The 19,971-nt window shown below is 37.8% G+C and overlaps 1 protein-coding gene across 2 annotated transcripts in view; it reads left to right on the plus strand.

Annotated features, from left to right (window-relative positions):
* The window catches only part of Orc5 (origin recognition complex subunit 5), a 134,202-nt gene that overhangs the window by 51,767 nt on the left and 62,464 nt on the right, over positions 1 to 19,971 (plus strand). The window contains exons 13-14 of one of the 2 annotated variants that reach the window (XM_004839707.3): positions 3,362 to 3,474; positions 12,000 to 12,552. In XM_004839707.3, coding sequence (XP_004839764.1) covers positions 3,362 to 3,474; positions 12,000 to 12,045 — 159 coding nt within the window. In that variant the 3' untranslated portion in view covers positions 12,046 to 12,552. Of the gene's footprint in view, positions 1 to 3,361; positions 3,475 to 11,999; positions 12,553 to 19,971 lie in introns of those variants that run through there. The other variant, XM_087206527.1, reaches the window with a different exon arrangement.

Genomic DNA, 19,971 nt, shown 5'->3' on the forward strand with positions numbered 1-19,971 from the left:
CAATATGAGCTCTTCCAGTCCATGAATGCATATCTTTCCATTTGTGTCTTCTTAAATTTATCTTATAGTTTTCAGTGTAACCTCCTTGGTTAAGTTTATTTCAGTGTACCTTTCATTTCTCTTTTGGGTAGTTCATGCAAATGTTTAGATAGGCAACAATTTTTGTTTGTTGATTTTTTTATATCCCGTAACTTTACTAAAAACCATTTATAAGTTCTAACAGTGTTGTTTTTTCAATTTTTATTTTTTAGTGCATGTTTGCAGTACATGATTACTTTCATTGTGGAGAGTTGATACATGTACATAACACATCTCAGTTCTATTTTCATCCCTGCCCTTCCTCTAGTATGTAAAACATCAGGCCTCTGCGTGGCTGATCTATTCTCTTTCCTTTTTTGGTACCAGGAATCAAATTCAGGCCCTTGCGCTTGGCAGTCAGGCACTGCGCCACTGAGCCACATCCCTGGCCCAGCTGATCTATTCTTATTTTTATTTTTATTTATTTATTTTTTTATTTTTTTTTGGTATCGGGGATTCATTTTTTGGTTTTAAAAATTAAAACTCAGATTGACTGATTCGAGGTCTCTTGCCTGTAAGTGGCAGAAGGCAGGTCTTACTAGCTTTGCATGTTTTTTCTTAAACTATGTTCTTTCTTTTCCTAAAATCAGAAGATCTTTGTCTACCCCCACAGTGGGCACTGGTGGGCAAGATAAGCAGGCAAGGTGGCCTCCACCGTGGACTTCACTCTCTTTACCCTCTGTCACAGTGATACCTGGGGCCCTGTGCATCTTCTTTCCTCCCAGAGAACCCATCTATATCAACAAATTTCAAAAGACAGCTGGTATTCAGACTATGTTCTGTAATCCCACGAAACGAAACAAAAAACTAGCTAAACTGTATGAGTAGGCAATTTGAAAAGATTTCTAAGATTGTTTGTGAGTGAAAGTAAAAAATGGAAATAAGAATTTAAAGGGAGTAAATGTCTACTTCCAGTGTAGTAAAGTGGAACAATAGAATGAAAACATGTAATTCAGTACAACAAAAGCCAACAAAGGAATGAGGAAGACAAAGAAAAGACAAATAGAAAGGTTGACATAAGAGTAGAAATAAAATCTTATAAAATCATTGGATACAGTAAAAGCCAGTGGAGTATATAGTTCAACTAAAAGATAAATTGTCAGATGGCTGTAAAAGCTAAACACCACTATGTGCTGTTTACATGAGAACTGTCCAATGTTAAGGATATTTAAACTGCCAGGCACAGTGGTGCATGCTTGTATACCTAGCCACTGGGTAGGCGGAGGCTTGAGGGTTACAAGTTCCCGACCAGCCTGGGCAACTTTGCAAGGCCTGTCTCAAAATAAAAAATAAGGGCTGGGGATGTAGCTCAGTGACAGCAACTGTGGTTTCAAGAAAGGGGAGTGGTCAGAGGATAAGGAAGGAGAATAAAATTTGAGAGTAAAATCAAAGAATGCCAACATAGTTGTATTAATATTAGGAAAAATACACTAAAGCAAAGATTTACTGGAACAAAAGGATTGTTATATAGTAATGAAAAACTTTCATTTGTTAGCAAAGTATAATTAAAATTTTCATGCATTTAATAACAGCTTCAGAAATCCAAAGCAGGCTGGGGATTTAGCTCAGTGGTTCCGCCACCTGCTGTGCAAGCGCAAGGACCCAAGTTCGATCACCGGTACCCCCCTCCCCCCAAAAAATACAAAGCAAAAACTAACAATTACAAAAAGACAGACCAAATGGGAGATTTTTGGGGGTGGTGGGGTACCGGGGATAGAACTTGGGTCCTTGTGCTTGCACAGCAGGTGGCGGAACCACTGAGCTAAATCCCGGGCCCCCAAATGGGAGATTTTAATGCTTCGTTCAGTTTTGATAGATCAGATAGGTTTTTTTTTAATGGTATATATTTAAAGATTTGAGTAAAACACATAACAAGCTTGATAGACACCTATGGAACAGAATATACAACAGCGGCCAAAACAAATACTCTTTTCAACACACAGCATTTATAAAAAATGTTTTGAGATGTAACCTAATTGATAATAAATTAAAAATTAAAGTCAGCATTTTGAATGCCAAGCTTTCTATTTGAATGTATTAATACAAATTATTTTTATAATTGAAATCTTCATATTTATTAAATATTGTATTTTCTCTGTATAAAATACTGTGGTATCTACCATGCATTAACCCTTTAATGTGTTAATAAATTAACAAAGACAGCTGGCCGAACACTGACAATTTTCCCTTTGAAATCGTAATGGAGAATGTAGTGGAGTCCTTGAAAGCATAGTAGTAGGATGAAGATGGAGAATGGATCATAGGCTTCAGTTCTTGCTGTGCCACCTACTATGCTGGCATCCAGGGAAAGTTACTTAACATCTCTAAGACTCTGTAAAGTGATTATAACAATTTCACCTGATAGGGTCATGAACAACAAATGAGATAATGTGTGTAGAATACATAAAACCAAATCATTACTGCTATTATTGTTATTGTCCATAGAATATTCACTTGCATCTCCAAAGTATTAGTCCCAAAATTAAGTGAGCATTTTAATTCCTAAGACATGATTAGGTATTATTTCAAGCCTCCAGTTTTTTTCTTCCTGCTATTTCTGGCTCTTTTTCCTGCTGGCCTACAGGAGAGGAAAAAAGTAAGAAATAGGGAAGACCAGTAGACTGATCAAAAAGCTCTTGGATTAGCTTTCTTTCTTAGATTTCAGGGCACTTAATCCTTTGGTTGGCCATGTGAATGTGAAGTTGTTTTTTACTTTGGTTGACCTATCAAAGTGTATCTAAATGCACTTTTGCTATTGTTAATCATTCTAGTGTTTTTCTGACTACCTGATCAGTGATAAGTTTTAAAGCAAGACTAAGCCCAAGTTGGAAGGATGAGAGGATTTATCTCTCATCTAACCAGCCTCTCTGAGAAATGTCTAACTTCAAATTTTGATTGTTTTTCAAGATAGTATAGGTTTGATATTCACAGATGTTTAGATAGAAATTCCAGAAAATGCTTATGTAGAGAAGGAATATGTTTTATTTGTATTTTTAAAAGGTTTACCACTCGTGTCAGTCATTAATGAAACAAAAATGTCTCTAATAGTATTGCTAAGGGCTATTAGTTTGACTCAGCTGTTAAAACTATAATTCCTTAGCTGTTATGTGAGGGTTTCAAACATGTACAGTTATGTATACAAATTTCAAAGTAGTCATGTTCTTTCCAGATATTTTCATGGATTTTGTTATGAGTCTTTATCAAAGGTATTATAAGTTGTTTCAGAAAAAGGACACCATGTAATCTCATGAAAGCGGTTCTCCTAAAGATATTTTCTCTTCAGATTACCTCTCTAGTGACCCTTCAGCTGTTAACCCTGGTTGGCCATGACGATCAGCTTGATGGACCAAAGTACAAGTGCACAGTTTCACTAGACTTCATCAGAGCTATTGCAAGGTAAGAGTAGAGTAACTGTTACTTTGACATGTCTTGAATTATATCAATGATATGTTAAGTATGAAAATTAATGTTCTTTCTAATACAATGTCATTAGTCATTTAAACAAAAAATTATTTAAGTGGCAGGAATGAATAAGCTCCACCCTAAAATGAACCCTGTCATCCAATTTACCAATCATAGAAAAGTAGAAGCAGTACCTAAAATGTTAAATGACGAAATCAAGATTCTGAAGGACCTTAACAAACTGGAATGATAGTCAGTGGTTAAGATTGTTGGCTATGAAAAAAAAAAGTATGTACTGAAATACAATGGGAGAGACCTGACCTAGGTCCTCCATGTTTTAGCTAACAACAGAGCTTAGGTAACATATTAATGTCTGTTAAGACGCAGCATCTTGCTCAAGGGATGTCATAGTTCTCTGTTGCTGCAGACGTCAAGTCTGGTGCACTGTGTCACATTTAGAGTTTGAGGAGGGACATTGACAGATGAATACAGGCTGAAGGGACAGGAGGAGAGTGGTAGAATGAGGAACCATGTTACCTCCCTGGCTGAAGCACGAGGAGTGAGAGAAAGCCTTAGGCAGGACTTGTTGACTCTGTCATGTATTTCTGAGATTATCATGTGCAAAGTGGATGCTTTGGGCATTAGAAGTTTAGAGGAGAATGTGTTTGTCACAGTGCGCACTGTCTGAAGACGGAATAGCTTTCCGCACAGAGTACACTTACTGTATGGAAAGTGTTCATGCCATTTGTATGAGTAAGAGACTTCATCTCTTGGTCGCAGCTGGCTGCTGATCTGTCAGGATTGTAGTACAAGCTAATGCATGCGCACAGTGGTAGGTTGAACGTGACAGTTCACAGGACAGCATTTCCAAACTTTTTGGATAGATAACTTGTTTTACCATCCTTTTTAAATTAATCGTGAAAAAAGTAAATTAATCATGAAAGATTTACATGTATTTCCAAGTTCAAAACATGTAGGCATAAGACATTATTCAGCCCTCAAAACAGTGTCTTGCCTGGGTATGGGTTTGCAGATCTCCTAGATGAATTTCATAGTTTCTTGAAGTCCACAGGTTGACAGCCTCTGCCCTAAAGTCTCCTCTGAATTAGAAGTTCTCTAATACTGTGGAGTAGGCATTTGGCAGATCTTTTTGGCATATAGACCCTAAAACATGAAATGAACATTTTAATGCTTCACTGTGAAAAAGCCAAGCCAGCTTGTACACAGAGAAACTTCGCAGAAACTTTTTTTCTGGATGTAATCAGTATGATCATAAAGCAAGAACTTAACTTTTCTAAACAATGACATTAGTTTCTCGGTATCTAAGAGTCTGTATCAAAGGGATAACTCTAGAATGAAGCCTACTTCAAGGATTTCATTACTCTAAATGTATAGAATTGTGTCCCAGCAAAATCATGGGCAGGAGAGAGTTTATGGGTCCCTACTGTCATGAATATACCTGAACCAAGCCTAGTTTGGTGTTAATCTGTAGTATCACAGTGATGTTAAAAGAGGTGTGCATTTCCATTTACCGCTTCAGAAGAGAGCAGGAACCGTAGACCTGCAATTTTACCATGTAACTCTGTAACTTACTTTGTTTTCTTTACTCTTCCCTCCTTTCCATGGGCAATATCTAACTAATAGACACCCCTTTCTTCCTCATATATGCCCTCTTCTCCTCTCACATCTCTGTAACATTTTGTACTTCTTTACAGCTGACTTAACCTCCTGTTCTTTCCCTTCCTCCTTCCCCTATGTTTTCATCTTTTCCAAATTTTCATCCTTATTTTCTGAACTTAAAAACTGATTCTTCCCCGGAGTTATCTCTAGTGGTAGCTATTTATTTTCTCAAATCCCAATCTTTCAAGGTTGGAGGTCATTTCTGTGGCATCCTTTATTCTTGTTGCCTCTTCCAGACTATTATTGCTTCCAACTTCTTTGAGACTCTAGCAAATTGTTTCTGTTTCCATAATCTCCTCATGACTGATTACCTTCTGTCAGTCTCTCAACCTTCTCAGTTTACATTCCCAGGAATAAAGTACATGGTTGTCAGCTTCTTTTCTGCTGACTAGGTTCTTTTTTTTTTTTTTTTTTTTTTTTTGGTGCCGGGGATCGAACTTGGGACCTTGCGCTTGCGAGGCAGGCACTGACTAGGTTCTTGGCTCTACTCAAATCATAAATCTCAATACCGACATTCACTCTATTGAGTCTTTATTCTGTTTCACAGAACAAAATTGAAACTATCAGTTGAGAATTTCTTCAACTATCAATGTCAGTGACCATCTTCTCTCTTTTCTTTTTCACTGTGTGTGTGGGCTTCTTCCTACCTCAGGTAGATTCTTCCACCTGTGCTCAGAATTTCATACTTTCCTTTCCCCCAGAACCTCCGTTCATCTCAGACTATTTGTCCTTTCAAGTGGCACCTGACACTGTTGACCACTTTCTTAAAACTCTTCTCTTAGTGTCCGTGATTCCAAAGTCTTCTGTATTTCATCTTTGTCCTTTGGCTATTTTTGCTGGAGTTGATGTGCTGGCTTGTCTTCTCCATGTGACCTTTACATAGAGCTGTTCCTTGAGGCCTGGTCCTAGCCTCTTTTCTCATGCAAGACTTTTTCCTCAGCAGTCTTAGCTACTACGTCTGTGAGTTCAGGACCCCTCAGTATATTAAGAACTCCTTTATTATTAAAGGCCAGTCCTTTTAAATAGTAATTTTGACCTTCAGTGAGTATTTCTTAACTATAAGAATACGTTCCCAAAAGTGAACTTAGAAATAACTTCTGCTTCCACTCAACACATTCCTGAATAAAGGAAGGATCCAGTTTCAGTGCAGCGTTTCCTGTTTCAATGGCAAGCACTGCTGTCTGCCATGTTGCCCAGGCCTGCAGCTTGGGAGTCACCCTAGCATGTCTGCCTTCCGTTATCCAGTCATTAGCCCTGTTGAATCATCCAAGTTCTATATATCACATATTCATTGACTTGTATTCATTTGTACAATTGCCACTCTAAGCCATCATCCTCTTCTCTATAGCCTCCTAATTGATCTTCTGTCAGCTCTTGTCTCTTTAGAATTTATTGTCCACACTGTAGCTGGAGTGATCTTATAAAAATTTAATGTCATTCTCTCCTTCTAAAATTATCTTTAAAATAGCCCATACAGCCTAAATGAAGTGGCCCTTGCCCTTGTGCCCAGCCACTTGTGGCTTGTACCTCTTCCTTTCAGAATTGATACTTCCACCATTCTCTTTTTCAGTTTTTTGTATTCACCATTCTGGTTCTCATCTTTGCATATGGAGCATTTCCAAACTCCTCTTTTTATACAACTAACTGCTATATAACATGTAGATTTCAGTTTAAATGTCTGTTTCCTTAAAAAAAAAAAAAAAAAAAAAAAAAAAGCTTTCTCGGGCTGGGGATTTAGCTCAGTGGTGCCACACCTGCTTTACGAGCACAAGGTCTTGAGTTCGATCCCTGGTACCAAAAAAAAAAAAGCCTTCTCAAACATAGCATAACCACTATCACTTCCTCTCCCATACGTACAATTAGGAAGGTCCCATTTTGTTTTTCATGACATAGCATTTTAATTAAATAATTAATTGAATAATTAGAGTTCATCTTTCTGGAATATACCGTAAGTCTATGAAGTTCAGAGTAGACTGTGTATGTCTGTCACTGCCTTATTGTCAAACCTACCATAGTGCTTTAAAGTCGGTACTGTATCAGCTGAATACATATGGCCTGTAGTTCCTGTAGTTTCCTGTAACAGTGCAAACTTTAGATGAAAGGGAACCATGTAGTCTTGTTTGGAGAGTAGCAAGAGGGAGGAAAGCTAAGGAGACAGTCTCATGCCAGAGCAAAGTTTGATGGAGAAAGGAAGTCCCTAGAGTAGTTATCAAGGAAGAGATAGATAGTTCTGCTTCCAGATACCTGTGGCAGAGAACAAGTGATTAGATCACAAAACATAACCTAAATGTCCAAAATAAGGGAGTCAAGAAGTTAGTGTATATTCTTCTGAAAAAAAAACAACAAAAAACTGTACAGTTGTTGAAGTCCTAATTTTGAAGGGTAAAAGCACAAGAAAATAGAGCTTAAGTGGATAAAGCAGTTATGTATAAAGCTTCATGTACAAGAAAACTAGGAAAACCTGAGGAAGAGAGTAATGGTCAAAAATTAATGCTGCCAAAAAGCAAGCAAAGTCCTCTGATCTAATGATGAAGCAGGCATTTGTAACTTGAGCAGAAGCACTCTCAGCTGGTAGGATGGGGTAGAAGTCAGATTAAGTAGTATTTATGAAACAATAGATGCAGAAAGTACAGATATTTTTCATTCATTTAATATTTATTGTGTTGCCTATTATTTACAAAACACTGTAAGGAGTTTTAAGGAGATAGGTTTTAAGGCTTTAAGGAGATAAAGCAACAAGTATAACACAGCTATATGCTATCCTCATGGGCCTCTATTCTAGGATTTTATATATATTTTAACCATTTGAGGGTATTTAAATGCTGATAGGAAAAAGCATAGAGAAGGAGTGATGATGCAAAACAGAAAGAGATTAAAGCAGAGAGTCTTTGAAATGTTATCTAAGTGGGGGATTTAGAACAGGAGCCCTGGATGGGATAGGGAATCATTTTACATTCTACCAAGAGAAAAACATTCAAATGGAGCTGAGTTTAAAGGTTTAGTAACAACAAGTGAGGGCGTTTTGGTCTGATGGCTTCCATTTTCCATGTGGAGGAGGAGGGGGTAAAATTATGACTAACGTCAGAAGTAGTAGTAGTTTGAGAGAAATGTGGAATATTTGAAATAGCAGCTGTGGAGGATGGAATTGAATGCTGACAAGGAAAGCAACTTGCTGGGAGGGTTGAAGTTCTTGACCTTGAATTTACAGTGGCACCAATATGAGACTTGTGATCTTTTCCGACAGCATTCCATATGCTAGCTACTAGGACAGCAAAGAATTATAATTGAAATCACAGTATTGGGGCTTTGCCAAGTGAGTTCAGTGGATGCTAGCAAGTGAGCACTTGAAGTGATGAGCCTCGGAGTCTAAACTGGGCGGAAAGTAAAGGCAGTCAGGGGCTAGTATGTAGTTCAGTGTCTGGCACATAAACATTCAACAACTACTTGGAGGTCCAGAAAAAGTGAAGGGCTTTGTGGACTGATTGTCCCAAGGTGTCCCACCTAACTTAAAAGGAAGAAATTGGGGCTCAAGGGGTAGAATGTCCAAATTTGTTTTTAGAGTTAGAGCATTTCTGAGTGTAGTCATGAGAGTAGAGAAGAAGGTCGTTGGAGATGAGAGGGTCAAGCATGCAGTGAAGATGCTAGCTGATGCAGCTCTTAGGGTGGAAAGGAAAACTGACTTACTCAGTGACTAAGAGATGGTGACAAGAAGATAGATGGAGTGGTCTGGGTCTCAGAGGAACTGGTTTTTATGCAAGGATACCAACTCCACCCCGAACTGCCTGGGGTACAGTAGAGTGCTGCACTTTCATTGGAAGGAGCTGAAGAGAAAGCTGTCCTTCACAGGGAGGCAGTTTTCATGTAACCCTGAGGTAGGGTAGGGGAATCCTAGAAGAGATACAGGATATAAACAACTCTGTTGACTGAGGAAGTTTTGGGTAGGACAGCAGTAGGAAGCCGGTTCCCAAAACGAAACACAGAGTGTGGAGGCAGAATGTGAGAGAAGACAGAAGACAGATGATTGAGAAACTTGGTAAATATTGTGGTTGGAATGTTCTTAATGTGAATGGAAGTCATAAGCTTACAGTTGTTTTTCCTGCATAATCAGCGGAAGATACTGCCACATAACAGTGTTGCAACTTAAAGTTGTATAATTGCAAGTTGTCACAAGAAGAAACAAATTTTTTAAAAGAACCTGAACTCAAACTACCCACAGAAGCAAAAGGAAATAAAATAGTACCCTATGAGAATAAAATATTTCAATGTAGAGTAAAAAAAATTGACAAAATTAAAAGGATATAGATAAAATTAAATCCTTAATGTCATTCTGATTTATGTTTATGTTTATCCCATTTCCAACTGTTTATTTTAGGTATTGATTTATATTCCATGGGAGAATTTATTATACTATATAAAAGTTACCTTAAAATTGTATTTATGTACATGAGTTTAATAAACATCTGAAGCCATGAAACCCCATGAGTAAATGCAAAGCACACAAAATTTTTTTAAGCTAAAGCTTTCTTTAAAGTGCATTATTTGTCCTTTAAAGCAAAATGTTACTTTATGTGTGACATAATTTTTATTGTTTCCCTTGTGGTTATTCTGTCAGATTCTGGCTTGTTTTAGAAGAATGTATGTGGGGATAAACTGGCAAGTCACCTGTTTCTTTTCTTTTTTTTTTTTTTTTTCTTTTTTTTTGGTACTGGGGATTGAACTCAGGACCTTGTGCTTGCAAAGCAGGTGGCAGAACCACTAAGCTAAATCCCTGGCCCCTACCTGTTCCTGTAGAGGGTGGAAGAATGGGAGGATTGTTGGCCATCTTAGGCAGTAGATGTTTCTTAAATGAATGATCTTACATATTCAGCTGTATGATTCGGTTTGCTTGAGGACGTCTCATTGACAAAGGAAAGAAATAGAGTGTAGTAAAGCTTTTATAAATGAATACATTTAAGTTGCTTAGGGTTTTAAAATCAGTCCATTTATTCTGTTAAAGAAGATTATACCACATAAACCATGCTACAGTAACAAAATAGGTAGCTGAAAAGGAAAAAAGCAGTCTTATTATTAATCAGAATATTTTCATTTATTTATTGCCCTTATCTAGTACTAGTCCATTAGGCAAGCATTTCTCCATAGCTGTCACTACAGCTATTACATAGTTGCATTGTCTGTTATTTTATTTATACCCTTAGTAGTATATGTATGTCCTCATATTGATCATTTTTGTATGGCTATGTGATAGTACATTAAATAATGCCTTAAAATTTAGGGATTCCGCTAGTGTTCGAATTTGTTTTAATCTTAGCTGTTTGTAAACTTTTTGTTGTCACCCAAAGCCAAAAAAAGGAATAACAATAAGACAACATTTTACTTTGTTGCATTACATTTATAACCTTAAGACCCAAAGTCATTGTAGTGAAATGTGCCTAATGTGATGTACAAATTCCAGTTTCCTTTTCTTTCAATAATTAAAAGTAGTCTGCTATATACATTTCCTTTCCAAATCTTCTTAAAAAAGATCTTTTCAACCAAAAACATGATCTTTTAAAATCATTTTTATAAGTACTTTGTTGGCAGTAAATTTGAGGGGCTAAAAGTTTATTTGAAAGAAAAACACAAAAAATAGCATTCTGATTTGATAACCATGCCTTTTGTGTCTTTTCTGTATAAGATTTAAAATTTATGTAACTAATTTTAGTTTTATCATTGCTGATGATAACAGTTATTTTGGCAGTGTTTTTGTGCCATTTGGAAAGATTTAGCATTTTTCAGAGAGGCACTGTTACAATCAGACAGGGGGTATTTATTCTTCAGTCCAACATTAGGCACCATAATAGCCATAGCATCTCACTTAAGCTATTTTTAAATGTGTTTTTATAAGCACTATCTATAGTTTCTCTTTCAAATTTTTAAAAATATTTGATGTCAGTCGTTTGCTTAAAAACTTTTGTAGAAAGTATATTACAAAATGATAGACAAAAACATTAATGATGGTTTTAATAAATAAGCATGCAATTAGTGAATCTTTTAAAGGCTGTTCTCACATGGATGATTATTTTTGTAGAATTGAATACTTAAGGCTTTAATTTTATATTTATGGCTAGATCATTATATCTAATTATTTTGACCATTTATTCAAATAATAAACCTCCAAGTCTGAATATTTATAGTGAAGAATGAGTTTGAAGAAAGGAAAATAATTATATGTCTCTCTCTCTCTCTCTTTCTCTCTCTCTCTCTCTGCTATTTTATTCTGCCTGCCATGAGAGTACAAAAATATACATCCACATCGTCTGTTTGCTGTATCGTATTCTTAGATCATACAAATTTAGTTACAATACACATACAGGTCAACCCCTGTTAAAAGACTGAAAAGAATGAAATCTATAAATGAGGACAGATGAGCTGTGCATTCATGCAATGACAAAACAGGTGCTTTGGAAGATAAACAATCTTCAGAACCAAAGAAGATTTAAATACTTTTGTATCTCTAATTACTTTATGCTGATTATTAGACAAAAAACTAGCTTTCAAATAAAATCTAGACTTTTTGTAGCATAATTGAAATACAAAATGTTGAATAGCTCTAAATTTGTATTTTTTTTTTAGAAAAGTAAACTTTATGCATGGCAAAAACTTTTTTTCAAAAGACTTTTAAAGAAACTATTTCTAGTGACGTTTTGAAAATTTAGTGCCAGTCCTATCATGGTGCTTTTGACAGCACTATAGAATCATGTCACCTTAGTTCTGAATTATTTTGCTTGTTCTTCCCAGAATCCTACTAAGCTGAGCAGTCTAGAGGTGAGGATGCTAATATGTTATGTTTTTGTTTATAGGACAGTGAACTTTGACATAATAAAATACTTGTATGATTTCTTGTGAAAACAAGCTTCACAGCCATATGGACACTGTGACAATGACTAAACCAAGCTGCGTTCATCCAACTACTTGGCTGGCCAGGCAGAGGAGTTCTTTGGCTCTGTTGGATTTGTCCAAACAGGTGCTGGCCCAGCATGGAATCGGTTGAAAATATTCTGATTGGTCTTGGTGGATGTGAGCAGAAGACTATTTACCAGAGACCCTGGAGTATTTGGAAGCAACGTGTTAATTACAAACAGCAGGGTTTGAGCACAATCTGTTCTATTCTTAATGATGTTATCTTAACACTGAAATTGCCTGAAACCCATTTACTTAGGACTACATTTTGCTCTGTGAACTATCCCTTGCGCTTTGAACATGCCAGCAGCCCTTGTTTATATGCCCAGTCTTTTCACTTCTTCTCCACAGGAGCCTATGCAGTTGCTTGCCAGAGCAGATTTCCTAAGGCCACCATTTTAAAAGATCATGGTTGCAAAAATATAATAAATGAAGAGTCTTTTAAAAATCCAAGTTTGTATATGCTTATCTTTTCACCCTAATTTTCTGGAAAGTCAGGGCAGCTGGATCAGATGTAGACTCCCTTTCCATCTCTAAGCCTGCTTGATCACTGTGCTTGTGTGGGGTTCATCTGGTCACTCTCTTGTGATTAACCACTCATACTAGCTTTGAACCAGGAAATGCTTTTGTTTTCTTGCTTGTTTACTGTTTTTTTTTTTAATCATTGGCCTTTAAGAGTTTCACAATAATTTTATTTCCCCTTTTATATTAGTTGTGAATTTGGTCCTGATTTTAAGTTTCCCATGAGCATCTGAATGATTGAAAATTGTTTTGAGCAAATTTAAAGTGTTTGATTTCAGAGTCCAGTTTAAGTTTCAGTCATATTCATTTCTTTTTTTGGAGAAAAATTTTCATAGAAGATACTCCTGGCCAGGAAGCCATTTTATGTACTGATTGTCTGACACTGGTTCAAAGAAAACATATTGTTTTCCACACATTTTTATTTAGAGAGATTGATTAGAAGAGAAAAAATGGATTTCCATTTTGCCTCCCTACATGTGATAGCAAAGGAAGACTTTCTAGCTCAATTGGTGGCATCCACAGCCACAGCAAACAGTGTGCATCCTCGTGTTTCCCACAGAAAACGGAAAGTTTGTGTTCCAAGATGTTTGGAGAAGCCAGGACCAGGAACAAGGCATATGTAGCAGAGTCCGTCTTAGGTTTCCTGCATGTAGAAATCCAGATGTCATCAGAGTAGGAGACAGTTGGAATAGCTGACTCGAGGAGGAACAGTCTCGGCTGGGACAGTCTTCCTCCCCTCGTGTTGACCATGCAGCTGTGTGTCTTCTGTGCAGCCTGTCAAGGACCAATCTGAACTTTGAGGCAGAACCTCTGGGATATCATCAGGATGTGGAGAGAGAATCACATAGGAAACGGACCAGGACAGAAAGGCAAGTTCCCTATAAGTAACTGTCCATTCCTTCTCCTCACTACTGGTCACCTGTCTCCTACCCAGTACATTTCCTGTCCTGCACTATCCCCACACTGTTGCCAGCCCCAAGTGTGGCTTCCCTTAACTACAGTTCCTTGTAACTACATTTTCCCTGCCCCTGACTGGGCCATCAGAACTTTGCTGTTTTGTAATTTGCCTTCTAATGTCTTGCTAAATGCCTCACTGATTTGATTAATTTAGATAAACAGAGACTAACAGAGCTTAATATGGATATTAACATTTGAACAAGGGTCATCTGCAAATGGAATTCTCTAGTTGGAAGATGTAAATCTCCAATTACAGGAGGAAATGTAATTGATGAGAATTATGCTGGCTAGTGGGCAAGATATTTCTATTAGGCAGGAGGAGGCACTTAAATTATATAAGTATCCACCTGGGTCTTAGTAATTTGGGTGGTAAAAGATGAAAGTTACTAAGCTGTGCGTTTTGTTTTGGTTTTTTTGGTAATGGGGATCGAACTCGGGTCCTTGCGCTTGCGAGGCAGGTAGTGGAACCACTGAGCTAAATCCCCAGCAATGTGTGGTTTTTGATTTATATGTAGATGAGCTTTCATTTTACAATCTTGCAGTTACGACAAGCCACATAGACATAGATGAAGACCTGGCTTCCTCTTCTCTCTTTCAAGTCATTTTTAATCCTTGGACCAGTTTCACTGCTGAAGCAATTTCTTTTCAACCACTGTGGGAGGGATTGTGCTCCACAAGCCTCGTCTCATCAAACCTTAAGGTTGCAGAAGGGATTGAATCTCTATACCAGTGATGGTGAACCTTTTAGGGGTTTCAATGATACTAACAGCCCACTACAGCATATGTGTCATAGGCTTGCCCCTATTGCTCTATACCGTGGTACCAGTTAAGACTCAGGCCTCTAGAGTCAGACTGCCTTGGACCAAATACCAGCTATATCAGTACTAACTGTGTGACCTTGGGTAAGTTATTTAACCTTTCTGTGCCTGTGTTCTCACCTGTTCTTATGGTTTGGTTAAGTGGCCCACAAAAGCCATGTGTGAAAGGCTTGGTCACTACTCTGTAGTGCGATTGGAAGATGGTAGAACCTTTAAAAGGTGGAGTATAGTGGTTGGAGGCTAGGTCAGAGGGGTGTGCCCTTAAAGACCTTGGTGGGACCCCCAAGCCTGTCTTGCCTATTTCCCAGCCATGAGGGATGAGCAGTGTCCTCTGTCACACGCTCCCACTGTAATGTGCTGCCTGGCTACAGGACCAGAGCAACAGAATGAACTGACCATGGACTGAAACCTCCAAAACTCTGAGTTAAATTAAATCTTTCCTCTTTTCAGTGGATTTTTAGGTTTTTTGTTACAGTAATGCAAAGCTGACTGATAATGCTGATATAGTGGACAATAGAATTTACATCATAGAGTAGTATACAAAATTAAATTGATTTTTCTAAGGCAGTAGTTCTCACCTGGGGGGTTTTGTCTTCCAGAAAACATGTAGCAATTTCTGGAGATATTTTGGTTGTCATTATTAGGTATAGAATGAGGGAAGGTGGAGGCCAGGGATGCTGCTAAATGTACTAAAGCGCACACCCCATAACAATTACCTAGTCTAAAAATACCATTGTACCCTGACCTAAGGTAACTGATACATAGTAAGTGCTTAATAAATGTTAGCTACTGTTACCATGAAATACATGTTTGTAGCCTAGGAGTACTATCCCTGGAGACATTTTTTGCTTAAACTTCTGAATTTATTCAAATTGCCACAATACTTTGTGTTTTTATTTTTAGAAGGTTGTACACTGAATATGCAGATGGCATTACCTATTTTTAATACTATGCAATAGTTATAACTAAGCATGATCAAATGAGTGAGCAAGTGACTCAGGGCTTACGTTATTTGCCCTTAAGGTGTGATTACTGAGCAGTTAGTGGTATACCTCCAGCAGTTAACCAACAGCTGATGAGTTAATGTTTTCTGAAGCACAGAGAACTCAGACACTAAGAAACTTCCTACTCAGTCCCTGCAACATGTCCACCAATTTGCTTGTGCTATGCAAAACAACAACAACAAAAAAGTAATGGACCAAGCCCAAGAACAATGTGTCTGTCCCTTATCACATTAGGAACTCAGTCTCAAAAATAGTAGATGAAAGACAGAAACAGCCTCATGTGTGTGTCAGAGCTGTAAGAGCATTCTCCTTCACTACCTGAAGTTTCATGCTATTATGTACCATAAGTGTTTGCAGTTTCTGCCTGTAACCATGAGCAGAGAGTTGGATTGGAGGTAATTAGACCAGAAGTTGGTATTATTCAGCTTCATCTCCTACATTTTGAAAACTTCATCTACTACAAAGTGTGACTGCCTATCATGTGAATAGTTTGGATAATTTTGCACGTAATTTAAGTCTGCTGACACAATTTGCTTTCAAAAATGCTTAGTAGAGCTCAAAGAAATCTTTCATTCAAATTTGCTGTTAAATGCCCTGAATACACAGTTAGTGCTCGTTTTCCAGCAGTGACACACATTCACGAGACACAGTGTGAGAAGTGGAAATTTGGTAGAGCAGAGAAAATTATAATCAATTCATTCATTTAACTGTGTGTTGATGCACAGTAATGATGGGAATTTTAGAAGCCTTTCCAACTGTTTGAGTAAATAGTGGTAGTTTTGGCATGATGCAAAGAGCCTGGGCTTTAGGGGCATTAAAGATTGGCTTGGGTTTTTGATAACCCATTTCAGTGATCTTTCAAGGAGATGAGGTTCTGATTTAATGGCAGTTTCCATAAAAGTATGCACCATTCGTTCCACAAACACTAAGTACAGCTGTGTGCCAGACATTGTGTTAGGTGTTTAGGGTTACAGCAGTAAACAAAGGGGTCAAGTTTCTGGTCTGAACAACAGGTTTTGCCACTGGTGGTAGAGCCATTCCCTGAAGCAGGAAATCTTGTGGGACATGGAGGGGGGTGGTCATTAGTTCCATTTTGTGCATGTTGCCATTGAGGTGGCTGCAGGATCCAAGTGGAAGGTAGTGTGAAGAAGGTAGTTGAGTCTAGGTTGGTGAACAGAGTTGCTGCAGATAGAAATATAGATTTCAGGATAGAGGCAGTTACTTCGTGATTAGACATCTCAGTTCTTAAAGTAGCATCCACTGACATGGTGAGGGAACAATCTCTTAAAGTGAGTTGAAGAAAATATAAAGAAAGTGGTCACACCGTGCTCTTTAAGAACTGCAGGTTAATTGTGTTTTCTCAAATAATTTTCCACTCTTCATATCGCCCTCATTCCCTTCAGCATATGAAGTATCAGTAAGGAAAAGAACATGGCTGAGTCCAGCTTAGTGTCATCCAAAAGGAAAAGCAAACCCCAGAGCCTTTTTTTTTTCTAATAGTTAGCATTGAACCAGGGCCTTTACGCTGAGCTACATCTCCAACCCTGTTTTCATTTTTTATTTTTCAACAGGGACTAAGTCAGAAAGTTACTCAGGTTTGACTTGAAAGTGTGATCCTCCTGCCTCAGCCTCCAGGATTATAGGCATAAATCTTGGTTAAAGAAAGTTAGAACACATGGTTTGTCCATATGCTCTCTCCACTTCCATATGCCTTGGTGTCTGGGCTGAGAGAGACAGCATCCCAAGAGAAACAGCAGACGCTGCATGGCTTTTTCTAATTTAACCTCAGAAGTCTTACAAGATCACTTCTGCAGCATTCTGTTTGTGGAAGCAGTGATAAAGACCTGCCTGTATTTAGAAAGAAGGGAATTAAATCTACTTCTTGATGAAAAAGTAAAAGAATTTGCAGACATGCTTTAAATCACCACACAGAACATAATAGACCAAAAATATAATTATGGAATGCATAAAATATTATGTCAGAATTTGAATTGGTAGGGCAGAGATTGCAGCCCCCAACCTGGTCGCATAGCAGGATTTTTTCCTCTCTGCTTCTAAGCCATCAGAGCCCTGGCTGCAAGAAGGCCAGTGTGCTTCCAACACAGGAAACCAGAAAATGGTTAGAGAAGAGGTGAGAGGTGCGAGGCCAGATCTTGTGTGTTCTCTTGGGGCCCTGAGGTACTTTGGTTCTTGTCCTGTGTGAGCTGAGGAGTCATATAGGACCTTGCTCAGGTTTTGAAAAGGAGCAGTGCATGGTACACTGAGAATAGGCCAGAAGGTGGGAGACTGGGGAGCAGGAGCAGGAAGACAGAAGACTACTAAAATGATGTGAGTGAGAAATAATGGTGGCTCAAGGAGGAGTGTTTGCAGCAGAGGTGGTGAAAAGTTCTCAGACTCTGGATATAAGCTGAATGAATCTTCTTCAGGACTTTCTAAGTAATTGGATGTCAGTTGTGAAAGAAAGGCTAATGGATGACTCCAAGACTTTCAACCTGATCATCCAAGTTGTCCCTAGCTGAGGTGAAGAAGACTAAAGGAGCAGTTGAGAGAGAAGAGAGAAAGGGCTTAATTAAGGTTAGGGTCCAGGTATAGGCATGTTAAGTTGGAATTTTCTATGTATCCACTGATTTAAATGTATGTGCCCCTCCAAAATTCGTATGTTGCACCTTAATCCCCAGTGTGACAGTATTAAGAGATATGGTATGTAAAGGATGGGGTCATCTGGGCCTCAGGCCTCATTTTGCCCTTCCATCTCTTGTGTCATGAGGACAATCTCTTCCCTCCAGAGGATGCAGCAGTAAGGCACTATCCCAGAAGTAGAGAGCAGCCCTTACCCGGGACCACATCTGTCAGTACTTTGGTCTTGACTTTGCAGCCACTAGAACTGTGAGAAATAAATTTATTTTATTTCTAATCACTTTGTCTCCAGTGTTTTGGTAAAGCAGCATGAATGGACAGTATCTAATTAGAGACATCAAGGAGGGAGTTAGTTAGACAAGTCTGAAGCTTGGGGGAGAAGCCCAGGCTGAAGATATAAACCTGAGGGTTATCAGTATTTAAGTGGAAATATATAAGGAAAAATGTGTATATAAATGGCCTGTTACTCTAGCCTGCTCACTGGAATAGGCAGAGAGCTTGCGTGGGCACACTTGGTAGATATAAAGAACCTCTAGTTACTCTCTTCTTGGGAAGGTAGGATTCACACATTTGCAATCTTAAATACTAAACTATTAAATTTTAATACTGAAATTCCAAATGGCCCTTGTAGGATTGAGGAAAAGGAAAATGGCAGAAGAGCAAGTGGGTCACAGATTTAGATACATCAATCTATTTCCTGCCCAGCCAGATAAAATGGCTTCGGAATACTAAGTTCACAGATTAAATATGCTAATTGAATTCCAAACGCCTGTTGTTTGGAAGCTGATTTTATTAGTAAGCATTCACTTTCTCTCCATTTCTGAAGTATAAAAATGTACATGGTAAATTTTCTGTTAAATGCAAAGGTTCCTATTCAGTAAATTTAAGTGTGAATTATTTGGTTATTAGTACAAAATGTGTGTGTGTGTGTCTGTGTGTGTGTGTAAATGTCTATCTTTTGTTGTTGGGATCCCCACCCCAAATCCACAACTGAATCACATTCAGTGGAGTACGTGATGCTTCAAGTTGAAGTTTGGATGCTGGATTGATTTGCTCTGATTCTCATTCTCTCCCCTCCCCCCACTTGGAATTGAACCTAGGGCCTTCCCACTGAGCTACACCCCATTTTTAAATTTTTATTTTGAGACAGGATCTCATTGAGTTGAAAAGTTGTTTAGACTTGCAATCCCCCACCTTAGCTTCTGAAAATGTTGAATTACAGGCATGTGTCACCACACTGGGATCTGATTTTCTTAAAGTGCACATTGTGACTGGTGACATTCAGGAGACAGAACAGTGAAACTAAGAGCACTGTGTAATGATTAACGCAATAAATAAAGGAGCTAGAAATCTAAGGAGAGACAGATGACTTGAAATCAAAGAAAGGACATGAGAATGTGCTTATCTGGGGCAGACTTAGATGTCACAAAAGCTAATAGGAATTTAGTTATGAAATATTTTGTATATCTGGATAATTTCCAAATTATGGATATTAGACAGTACACTTCTAAATAACTCATTGGTCAAAGAGATTACCTCAAAGAAAATTTAGAAATACTTTGAATTAAGTGAAAATAAAAATAAAACATACTGAAATTTGTTAGAGCCTGCTAAAATGGGATGGGTGAAGAATTGATAGTATTAAATGCATATATTGAGAGAAAAGACAAGTCTAACCCCAACAACTAGAGTTTCTACCTTAGAAAGAAGAGAAAAATAAATCTAAAACACCAAAGAGAGAAAATAATAAATATTTGAGTAGAGATTAATGAAATTTGGACAAAAACAGAAGAGAAATCAGTAAAACCAAAAATGATTCTTTGAAATTATCATGAAATTGATAAATGTCTTGTCAGGCTAGCCAAGGAAAAAAAAAGACACAAATTTTAAATATCAAAATTGACAGACAGGACATAAAATAAAAAATATTTTAG

The sequence above is a fragment of the Heterocephalus glaber genome, unplaced genomic scaffold (assembly GCF_053883595.1).
Source record: "Heterocephalus glaber isolate CG9 unplaced genomic scaffold, H.glaber_assembly_v1.0 deba00000676, whole genome shotgun sequence".
NCBI lineage: Eukaryota > Metazoa > Chordata > Mammalia > Rodentia > Bathyergidae > Heterocephalus > Heterocephalus glaber.